The 12,562-nt window shown below is 27.3% G+C and overlaps 3 protein-coding genes across 3 annotated transcripts; 2 read left to right on the top strand and 1 right to left on the bottom strand.

Moving 5' to 3' along the window:
• Nucleotides 1-3,641: 3,641 nt before the first annotated feature.
• On the top strand, nucleotides 3,642-4,055 carry OCT59_029406 (uncharacterized protein; the record flags this gene model as incomplete). Its single annotated transcript, XM_066143771.1, has 2 exons — nucleotides 3,642-3,773; nucleotides 3,978-4,055. 2 exons carry the CDS (start codon nucleotides 3,642-3,644, stop codon nucleotides 4,053-4,055), a joined length of 210 nt encoding a protein of 69 aa, XP_065994678.1.
• Nucleotides 4,056-4,399: 344 nt separating this feature from the next.
• On the bottom strand, nucleotides 4,400-6,085 carry OCT59_029407 (uncharacterized protein; the record flags this gene model as incomplete). The annotated part of the gene is made up of 3 exons (XM_066143776.1): nucleotides 4,400-5,171; nucleotides 5,637-5,750; nucleotides 5,832-6,085. 3 exons carry the CDS (start codon nucleotides 6,083-6,085, stop codon nucleotides 4,565-4,567), a joined length of 975 nt encoding a protein of 324 aa, XP_065994679.1. The 3' UTR covers nucleotides 4,400-4,564.
• A 4,129-nt stretch (nucleotides 6,086-10,214) lies between these two features.
• Nucleotides 10,215-11,771, top strand: OCT59_029408 (uncharacterized protein; the record flags this gene model as incomplete). The annotated part of the gene is made up of 2 exons (XM_066143780.1): nucleotides 10,215-10,468; nucleotides 10,568-11,771. The coding sequence occupies 2 exons, from the start codon at nucleotides 10,215-10,217 to the stop codon at nucleotides 11,769-11,771; spliced, it is 1,458 nt and encodes a 485-aa protein (XP_065994680.1).
• Nucleotides 11,772-12,562: the final 791 nt, after the last annotated feature.

Here is a 12,562-nt window from a genome sequence, read left to right on the forward strand (position 1 = left end):
TTCCACCCATTTCTTCAATTTTTCTTTTTAATGATTCCACTGTCCATTCGACATCATCCTCTATTTTTATTTCATAATGTATACTACCATCACTGTCCTCTAATTCATAACTTTCAGGACTATCACTTTCTGGGTCCTCAGGTTCCCTTGTAAATTGTTTGGTATCAATAAATCTTTGTCTTACTTTTGATACATATCTTATCCATGCATCACCTCCTTCTTGCGTGTCTGTCTCACATCTATTCTGATATTCTATCTGGAGTAATAATTCAATTACCTCTTCTTTCCTCAACAGATCTTCTGTTTCTTCATATAATAGATCCCTGAATAACTTCATTGCTAACTTCTTAACATGTATTGCTTTCATTTCATTTTCCAATATCGTGTTATACCAATCCCAAAATTTTTGAAATCTATTTTCAACATCCCAATCTTCTAAAATGTATCCATGTTTCATTATTTCTGGACATCCTATTAATCGATCAAATACTTCATTTTCCAAGTTTCCTTCAATACAATCCCTTACAATTACTACAATTATTATTCTCAATCCTTTTTCCTTCATTTTTGGTTGTTGTCTGTACCTTATTGATTCAATTATTCTATCTACTATATTCCTACATTTTCCCTTATGTATTGTATCCTCCCTTTCTCTATTGTCCATACTTAATAAATTCAATAATTCTTTATGTGTTACATTATTGTACATTAGTATTGTATCCTCAAATTTAAATAAAGCATCCCAAAATTTCTTGAATGCTGCTGATACTTCTCTTTCTATTGGATTACATATTTCACATGCTAAACATTCCTCTGGTTCTATCACTCCTAGGTCATGTTCTTGTTTATGGTTTATATATTCAGCGTTCCAAACATGGTACCATTCCATTTTTAATAAAATTCTCTAAAAATTTTCGCGTCTTTTACTTTTTATCCTTCTTTTATATTTTATTTGACCTATACTGGGCTTGCCTTTACCTCATTTGTTCATTACTGAGTATGGTAGTTTACAGGTTTGTACAAATAAATTTATATTCCATAAAATTTTCCAACCTAAAGTTGAAGTGTGAATCCATATTTGATTTGTCCGATTATTTGTTGTATTTCCAAGACTGATGTATCTTTCCTCGGTGTCAACAATTCATTTAATAAGTGGGAGATTCAAATCTCCCTCTTTCATATGCTCCTACTACGCCTCTAATTCTATTATATCCTAAAATTTACTGTGCTTTGATAATCTTTAATTAATAATCTCGACACCTGTATTGACATTTTATATAATTTTACTACGCTACAAAATCTCTTATCATTTATATCCTTATTAATTTTTAATAACTTTCCTTGAATATATTTGTCCAGCAAACATTATTTTTAATAAAAATTTTTTTAATCATGATTTTTCTTGGGTACCCTCACACAGAATTGTTTTTGAAAGTTCACACAGAACTATTCTCAATTGATCACACAGAATACCTCAATTGAGTTCACACAGAAAAAGCTCACACAGAACTATTCTCAATTGATCACACAGAAAACCTCAATTGAGTTCACACAGAAAAAGCTCACACAGAACTATTCTCAATTGATCACACAGAAAACCTCAATTGAGTTCACACAGAATTACCCCACCATCGTATTTATAGTGTCGGCTTTTGGGTACACTTTTTATCCTTAACTTAACCTCAATTATTTATAAAAATTATTTTTAATCCTTAATTCATGGAACTTATTTACAATATTCTATTAAAACCCCTTCTAACTTGATTAGCCTCGCATTTCCCTTGATAATCAATTACTACCATACATATTTGGTTCATATGTATGAAAATTATTATAATAATAATTTTTCATTGACTTATCAGCCGGTGGTCAAGTTAGATCAAAAATTTAATTTTTAACATTATCTCTTTATACATTTATGGTCATACTCACCCAAATTAATACCTTTTACCTTGGTAACCATTATTTTCACGTATCCTTTAAAATATTTAACTTTATTTTATTAAAATTTAACGTTAATACGCCTTAAATTCTTTTTCAACCAAGACTTAGAACTTTTAATTTTATAATTCCTTAACTTCGTCGATCCTTTATTTGTAACTTCTAATGATCACGTGGGGGTGATCATTTTCTTTTCTCAGAGATCCTGTACTTATAACCTGTAGTGATCATGTGAGGATGATCACTTTTCCTTTCTCGGAGCATGCACCACTTGTAACACCTGAGCCCATAGAGAATTATGTTTGCCACCTCAGGTATTAACAAAATGACTCTTTATTAATAATATAAATAAATACAATAATATGCTTGGTTTAATAACATTAAATAACAAAATAAATAATTCATAACAAAATTCGTCTAATTTCTCTCCCTTTTCCAAAAGGTGATCTTCACGCCCTTTTATGCTTGTTTTTGTGTAACTAAATCCATAATTTCGATTCATGGATTTAAATTTTTAAAGTGTTTTCATTGTTTTAAAGTATTTCCATTATCTTAATTTTGTATCCATTTGATCATCATGAACTCCTGAATTATGATTTATAATATTAACGTAGTGATCAACAAATTAATCACTTGACACCTCATATCACTTGATTTCATTCAATTTAGTATCTTTCGGATCTTCATTTATCCTTAAATCTCGTGACTAATAGTTTAAGGTCATCACGGACCAACTACCTTAATCCATGTGATTATTAGTTTAACGACTTCTCGGTCCAATTAAAATAAAAATAAAAATAAGTTAAAATTTTATACACTAAGACTAAATGTAATACTGCGCCCCACAATTAATAAATTTACTAGGTATACTACGGCATTACACCATGAAGAACTCGGAAGAAATTCGGGACAGAGAAAAAGAACAACAGAAGATTTACAGATAGTTCTTGACACGTGACAAGAATGGGAGTGGAGGAATTACAACAAGATTAAACATTCAATTTCGACTTGGTGAAAACACACGGTGCATAGTTTATTGTTTGAATATGGGTATGGTAGTAATGGTACATTACAACCAGGTTCAGGAAGATTTCATTATGACTCATAAAATTTTTAATGTTTAGTTTTCCTTTGATTTACGAAATCCGAATACATATTCTTAGAAAGTATGTGAATATATTAAATATAAATCATCATTTTGAAGGAGAAATCTTGTGGGATAAATTTTTATTATAATCTATACTCGCTAGTACTTAACACACATAATCACATAATTACGCGTGATTTATTATTTGAAATTTATTTTTTTTTCCTTAATATTATAATGGATTTTTAGTTATGTAACTTACGCTTATTTTGGTTTTTCAAAATATATTGATATTATCGCTGTCAATCTGCTAACTCATTCGTTTCATTTGTAGGCTTCCGCAGGAGAAAAGAGTAAATTGAACTAAGTCTCTCATCTCACTTACCCTGCCTCTTCTTTCCCTGATAATCTTGAAGAAGTTGATGAAGGTTTGTTAAACCAAGAACTTATTCAGGATGAGGGCGATGATAGTTGTGATGAAAAGGTAAACATGACTTTAAATTATGCTTGTAATTCTGATTTTGAAGAAAATGAAAAACGAAGGAAAAAAAATTAAGATTTAAATGCAGTAATTATGTAACTTATTCTATTTCAAAATTTAATAATCTCAAACATGCAAATCTTCGTTAAGACACTTACCACCCCGATCAGGTCCAATGAAGAAGGTATTCCTCCAGGCCAGCAAGTTGATGTAGAAGGATCATTGCAAAGCCCAAACTATACTCAAGCTAATAGTAATGAAGAGGTAAGCAATATAGATTTTTGATTTATGCTTATAGTTCTAATCTTGAGGAAAACGAAGGATATTTAAATGTAGTTATATTAATTCATGGGATAATAAATTAGTATAGTGAATTTTTGAATTTTTAGGACATTCGCTTATGTAACTTATTCTGACATTATACTTGTTTGCAAATTTTGGTTTCATTCCATTTATAGGCTTCCTCAGGAGAGAGAACTTGAAAATGATGAATCGAACGAAGATTTTCTCAAAAATTCGATAAGTCTTCGTAGAAACACCGGATAACCACGAGAAATATGAACCTTAAAAATCAACTATAAGACTATGTATATATTATGTACATATATAAAAAAAAGCTAAAATGCAAATTTACATGAATCTATATTATATCATAAGTTTATCATTTCTATATTGTTTCACGAATATTTGGACTTTCTTTTAATTATTTATTACATGGATATATTTAACAGTTAATACTGTATAGTCGATTATGAGTAATATAATATAATTTATAAGTAATATTTTTTGGATATTGTACGGCGTTTTGGTTAACGTCACTTCATGATATTAACCATGCATTAATCGCATTATCGTATGGCTAATGCAGATTATGCTTTACATACAGTGTATTTGTTAATAAACTTTTCTTTCTTTTATAATATTGTTTATTGATTTGATATAACAATGAAATTATAGAAACAAACTATTGATATTAAATATTGTACGATGATTCAAACAAAATCAATATGACCCTATGGGCCATGCTTTAATATTATAATATAATATTATCCTAATTAGATTCTTATTATTTGAAAAACTTCATACTCTTCTATATTAAATTCATTTCCAGTATCTCTTATCTTTTTCTCATAATTAGCTTGTACACATATATTATAATCAGTATTGTTTCCCCAAGGATCAACTGATATATGAAGATCAGAAGCACCGAATGATGGTCCACACAATTCTGAATAATTTAATGCTTTATCCATATTGCTTATATGACTCAAAATTGAATCGTCTAATTTATCTTTATTCTTAAATGAGAATATAAAACTGCAAGATTGACCCCAATCACCAGAAGATTTCCAAATTGAAGGATTGTATCCACCTAAAATTTCCTCGGTTCCTTTAACTTTAATAAAAGCAACAGAATTAGGTTTATCATCACATAACTCATGAAATTTATTAGGAGAAAATCCATTTTGACTCTCTCTTAACAATAAATTAAATTTGTACGGTAAATATAATCCTCTAAGATGTGCAAATTTACTATTAATATCTATTTTATCAATCCATCTTGAAATAATTGAAGCAATATTTAAATTAACAATCTTTGAATCAATGATTCCATTAATTTTTAGATTTCTAGGAAGTTGAATATTATTGCTATCTGGTTTACTATCAGGATCCATATAAGAATTTAATAACTTTTCATAAAATTGTTGTTTGAAAAGTTTTTTATATGGACGAACTTCATGTAAAAATTCTTTGGATGATAAACTATAAAATCTAATTAAAGGTAAACAATTTCGTAAGGTATTTTCCATAATTCTCAAATCATCATCTGTCCAAGCATTAGGATCATCTGAAATGAGATTTTTATTTTGTTTAAGACCCCATTTTAACACATGTTCCCATACTTCAATTTCGTTCATTTGTAAATCATCTCTTTTAATAAGTGAAACCAAAGATTTTTCAGGTAACGAAGTAAAATCAAGTGATTTAAATATTTTTTCAGGTGTTTTAGCCATAAAACCTGTACAAAATTGTTGAAGTTCTGAAAAATTATTAGATTGAAAACTACTTCGATGAGTAAATTCAAAATGTTGCTCTATCCACTCAGTTTTATTTTCAATTAAATACTTTTGTAAATAATCAACTAGCTCATTAAGATGAAGCGCATCCGCAGCAACCAATACTTTAAAAATATCTGACGTATCATTCTCATTCAAAGAAAAAATACCACCATAAATATATCTATTACAAAAATAAATAATTTTAATACACCATAATCTTATTTCAATATAATTAATTAAATTTATTACATGTGCTACTTACGTCAAAATAATTTGAAAAGTATCCGGTGAGATTTTTGGTAACTTAATATGAGCCAAGACATTATCATTATTCTTCTTATTTGAAGTTAAATATCTTCTTAAATATGAAGAACGGTAACATAAAATGCCTGTATGTGCACGAAATATTTTTACGTTAGGATTTTCACCAACTTCAATCGTAATATCATAATATTCATCATCTTCCAATAATTCAATAAAATTTTGACTTAATTTCGGAAAAAATTGAACAGACATTTTTGTAATCAATGAAAAAAAAAATAAAAAAAAATAAAATGGCTAAAAATTTTGTTCAACGTTATACCGTTACATGATCGACTATCGACTTAAAATGTCATTGTGGCGCAGTAGTATAACATTAAAAGAGATAAACTAATGTACATAATTATTTATATAACACGCGAACACGCGAAATTCTGATGTTTAGTTTTTTATATATAAATAAGATTAGATGGGTTAAACTCACCGAATATTTATGTCGCTTGCGTTCCGTGATCTGTACTACGAAACAGATCAACTTAGCCTCAATCGAAAATACTGTAACAGGAATCGAACGTGCCGCAACAGAAATGAACTGAAAACAAACAGATTTAGAAAATGCCGTAACAAATTTAAAAAATGCTGCATTTCCGTATGTACTGTATATTATTTCCATTCCAACAAAAGATATTTAGAATTTATCAGTACTTTTTATTTTGAAACTATTTGAACTGTAATGTTACTAAAAATTTTTTTTAGCGAAATTGCACGGCTTATCATGAATCTCCAACGTTCTTATAATGAGGGATATTTGATTTTAAATGTAATTCGTTATCGAGTTTATTATATTGAGAGCTGATTGCATATTTGTATTAATTATTTATTAGATAGGAAGTAGATGTGTGTATATTTATTTATACAGGAATTTAATTGTGATGTTCGAGAAAATTGAACTTTTTTGTGCGGTTTTATTTTTTTTTTTAAATCGAATCAAAGTTCTTAAAAGATTTTTTTGGGAAACTAAATCGAAATATTTTTAAAAAATATCTTTATTCTTATATAGTAATCATACTCATAAGTCGTATTATTGTTCATGATTTTGCATTTTTAATTTTGCAAATTTTTGCAGGAAATTGCATCCGAAAGTCACCTCCACACCTAGGAACTTTCTTTATAACTAAAGAAAAAAATTCTTTTTTTTTTATTTTTACTTTATTATTTATTTAATTCTCTATAAAGAAAGTCATACAAATCACAACTTTCGTAAGAAATATCGGATTTGCGGCTGTGGCTACTTTACTCTTTGCCATCGGAACTTTTTTGTCCTCAAAAAAAAAAAATATTCCTTTCTTTCAAATAATAAATAAGTTGTCAAACAACAAATACAGAAATAACGCTAAGACGGAGACATTCCATCATGCAATTCAAATGTATGATGTAGGAAAAAGAAAATTCTAAATCAAAAAAATTAATAAAATACAGAACGGAAAAAAAGTGAAATCAGAATTCAACAAATCAATATTGTACGTAAACTTTTTTGTGAATTTTTATTTTTATTTATTTTTATTTTTAAAATGTAGACAACGCGGGGCTTTTTGTGAATTATAATTATATAATACGCATAGCTGATAGTACAAATGTTCATGTGATTCTTGGTGATGTGCATAAAAATAATAAAGAATTTGCATGCATGAAAAAATATATCTAAATAAAGTTTAACACACCCTTTTAGATTTATTTGTATTATTAAATATTATATAAACAACAAGATCTTGAGGATGAAGAATATGAAGAAGCTGCGGATTATATTGAAAATTATTTTGACGATGGAGGATGATGATGCGTTTGATGATGGAGGAGGTGAAGGGGAAGCATATTTTGATTAAAATTTTCTGTCAAATTTAAAAGGTTATCAAAAAAGAATATTTTAATATGAGATTTACTGTTGGCTGCGAATTTATAGATTTTATTGACTGAACAGTAATAAGATTTTAAATTACCTGGATACTATATAGTGAAAAGTGTGCTATCAGTTATGTTAAATTTCCACATTGTTTTTCTTAATACTAGCAGATATCTACTAAACGATAAGAGAGAACATCATTTTCATCACATTATTTAAGATTGTTCATTTCAGGAAATCATTCACATCTGCACTAAGAGTGCATTAAATATAAAAATAAATAATGGGGGATTTAATATTTTGAATTATATATTGAGATTGTACACTGGGTTCAGCTGCTCCAGCTGCTCCTCTGAATAATATCTATGCGAAGTATTGTCTTTTTATCCCTGTAAAAAATCTGATCCGTGTTTTATCTTTCCATGTTTTTTCCGTGAATGTATCATTTTAATGGAATTTATAGCCTTAAATCATGGAAATTTTTCATCTCGCTAACACGGATATCTGTGAATGTATCATTTTCACGGAATTTTTACAGAAGACACGGAGAAATAATGGAAATATTCGGATAAAATTTTTTATAGGGTATAAATCACGACTTGTTGTGCTTTATAATTACAATTAATCAATTCCTAAAAAAAAAAATATTCTAAATTATCATAACCAATAAATTGATAAATTTTAATAAATAATATATAATAAGTTTATTAAACGAATTTTTATATAATAAATCAGTACATGTTGGAAAATTATATATTATATCAAAGAAATATTGTAAATATTGTAAATAAAATAAATTTAATATACTGTCGCATATATGATAATCATATTATGTATGACGTGAGCGATTATTTGCCATGGTCAAGCTGACACCGTGACGTTTGTTTTTGATCGCGTTTTACCCTTACTTTCATATTTTTTTTTTATAAAAGGATCAGTAGTGCATTTCTTTATTAACAATTAAATCTATAGTATTATTAGTATAGATTATATGAAAATTTTTGAAATACTTTAAAATTATAAAAAAAACAAATTTAAAACAAACAGTATGTCGCGTTTCTACTTCAGACAACTTCATACGGCACCAACAACCAAAGAGGGGAGGAAGTGACGAAGCAGTGAAATTAAGAACAAGTGGAGGAAGTAAAGAGCGAAAAAAAGAACATCTTTCACCTGAATAGAAAATCAAGTGAACAGGTATAGCACGCGAATAAAGTAAGAAACTGAGATCTTAAATTCACAAGTGAGTGTCTGTTATTTTTATCTGTTCATGCCTGGTTATCTTCAATTATAGGATATATGGGTAGTATCTCTGAGATTAATACACAATCATGATAGTATCTGGGAACCCTTCACTCTAAACGACGGATTGCAGAGGGCTTATTATTTATTAGTTTATCATCCCTTCAAAAGCTATAGTCATTTTAGAAGATGCGATGAGGCTCGTTTAGTGAGGAGAAATAGACTTTACCATTATTTTCGAACGCCTTTATCACTACTGATGAACGTTGTAAATGATCGTCAATTAATAATTGAAGTATTTTATATAGTTATATTCATAAGTGTTATTGGATTGTTTGGTATTGCATCACATAAATTCGTTAATAAAACTTCTTTATTAAAATGTGTTCAATTTTTTGCTAAATATGATAAAATCCAATCAATGGACTAAGCACTAAGAATTATATTTCAAAATTATATTTATTATTTTCTATTTTGCAAGGTAACTTATTCACGTGTGTTTAATATATTATCTGATTTCATTATTGTATTCCTATACCCGTGATGTAAAATGATATATTAGTTTATTAGATTTTTTTTTAATACTGGGTAAATTAAGTTATCATCTGCATAAATGTACGAGGCGACGAGGCGTACTTGTTGACAAATTGAACACGTGACATTTAGCCAATCAACTTTACATCCTTTAAACACACTGTACGACGAGTTATCGGCTACAAATTTATTTAAATTTCCCGACATTGCTGCAATAATTATAGTGATTGTATATATAAAGAAATAATGAATAAATTAATGAATGAATGAATGAATGAAACGATTAATTTTTTGATAACCAAGGTCAAACCATATGAACTAGTTTTTTTTTAGATTGGATAACCGGAAATTACCGAAAACCTTTCAAGCTTTAACATTAATAATTTTGTTTAAAAATATTATTGGCTAAATTCCTAATTCCGAAAGATTATTAAAATCACTTGACTTTACTAATAAATTAAAGTTTTGATAATGAGGTCATAAACTCTTTGATCCCAACACTTGAACGGCTTTGTATCGCTTCGGGCGTCTCCTGCTTCTCTATTGTTTCTAGGGGGGGGTTTGTATTCGAAAAATTTTTTTAAAGTTATAAATACTGATGCAAAAAAAGGTTGTGTAACGTTGATCAAAATTTTTGGGCGTCTTCATCTGTTTTTTTTTTCTTTTTTTTTCCTTCTTATTCCGTTCAAAAATAAAATAATATTAAATATGTCTATCGAATTTTTTTCAAAATTAAGTCAAAACTATGTTGAAATCTTGGAGGATAATGATTATTATGATATTACTATTGAAGTTGGTGAAGATCCGGACGTAAAAATATTTCGTGCACATATGATTATCTTACGTATTCGTTCTCCTTTTTTACGACGAGCTTTGACTTCAGAAAAAAAGAATGATAGTAATAATTTAACTCATATTAAATTACCAAATATATCACCGGAAACTTTTCAAATCATTTTAAAGTAAGTTACATTTTTAATAAATTTTCTTTTTCGAAGTCATTCTTCTTATCCTTTGACACATTTAAACAATCTTTAAAAAATTAAAAATTTTTTATTTAGATATCTTTATGGTGGAATTTTTTCGTTACACGAGTATGACACTATAGATGTTTTTAAAGTTTTAATTGCAGCCGAAGAATTACTTCTTCAAGAATTAGTAGATTATTTACAAAATTATTTTATTGAAAATCAAACTGAATGGATGGAAAAACATTTTATTGAACTTACAAATCAAATAAGTTTTAAATCTAATAATTTATTAGAACTTCAACAATTTTGTACAAATTTAATGGCAAAATCACCTGAAAAAATATTTAAATCATTTGATTTTACTTCATTATCAGAAAAATCATTAATTTTACTTATTAAAAGGGATGATTTACAAATGAAAGAAGTTGAAATATGGGAACATATATTAAAATGGGGTCTTAAAAGAAATGAAAATCTTATTCCAGATCCTGATATTTGGACAGATAATGATTTTAAAATGATTAAAGATACTTTAAAAAATTGTTTACCTTTAATTAGATTTTATAGTTTATCATCAGAAGAATTTGTAAAAAAAATTCGTCCTTATAGAAAACTTTTTAATCAACAACTTTATGAAAATTTATTAAATTCTTATTTAGATCCTAATTTTGAACCAAAAGATAATAATATTTTAATTCCAAGAAATTTAATATTATTAGATGAAGAAATTATTGAATCAAAAATTATTAATATAAATATAATTTCAATAATTTCAAGATGGATTGATAGAGTAGATTTTAATAGTAAATTTTCATATTTAAGAGAATTATATTTACCATATAAATTTAATTTATTATTAAGAGGTAGTCAAGTTGGATTTACTCCTGAAAAATTTCATAAATTATGTGATAATAAATCAAATACTATTACATTTATTAAAGTAAGAGGAACAGGAGAAATTTTAGGTGGATATAATCCTTCAATATGGAAAACTTCTGGTGGTTGGGGACAATCTTTAGATAGTTTTATATTTTCTTTTAAAAGTAAAGATAATTTCAAGGATCCATTTTTAAGTCGTGTAAAAAATATGAATAAAGCTTTTTATTATTGTAATAATCATGGTCCATCATTTGGTGATACTGATCTTAGACTTAAATATAGCTGGTTATCAGAATCAACTATTCCATTTAATGAAAATATATGTAAACAAGTTGATTATGAAAAAAGTATAAGAGATACTGAAGATAATTTTTATGTAGAAGATTATGAAGTGTTTCAAATTAAAAGAAAATAAGATAATTTTTTTTTCAAGGTTTTTAAGGTGGAAATATTTTTATCATATAATTTTATTAGATTATTGTAGTTAACGATTATTTAAATAAAAAATTTATTAGATTTATTAGATTTTAAATATTTGATTATAACTATACTATTATTTATTATAAATAAATATACTAGGTAGATGTTGAATACGTATGAAATATGTGTGATATCAAAAAAAAATACATCAAAATTGAATGGTGAAAATGGATCGATCTATGTTATTAATCCCAAATAAAAACTTTACTGATTTGTTCTTAATTTGTTCGTTAAAAATCACTCTTTTGCGTCGATTATCATGAAAAACTTTGAATAATGGGAAAGAATTAGAAATACAGTATTATGCTACATTGCTACTATTATGTATTATGCACTCAACTTGGTTTAGTAGATAATTAATGAATGGTGTTATATATTATTATAAATTGATTTAAAACGTAAAGAATATATTTGCCTGCTGTGTAGTTCGAAATTCAGATTCGGAAATTTAAACAATGTACTGTATATACAGTATCATTCGTTCAATCTTGTTACGGAATTGACAATGCACAAAATGCCTTTGCGAAATCGAGCCATAGTAATCCTTTAAAAATTTTCAGAATACACGGTAAATCAAATAATTTATTTGTGCCTAACTCGAATTGTAATTGTTTACTTTTAAGGGTTAAAATGAAAAATATTACCGTCACGTGAAGATTTCCGTCACGCCGCGATTCACTCATAATATTTATAACGTCACAATCGTCACATTTCATGATATCAAAC

This window comes from Rhizophagus irregularis, chromosome 9 (genome assembly GCF_026210795.1).
Source record: "Rhizophagus irregularis chromosome 9, complete sequence".
NCBI classification, from domain to species: Eukaryota; Fungi; Glomeromycota; class Glomeromycetes; order Glomerales; family Glomeraceae; genus Rhizophagus; species Rhizophagus irregularis.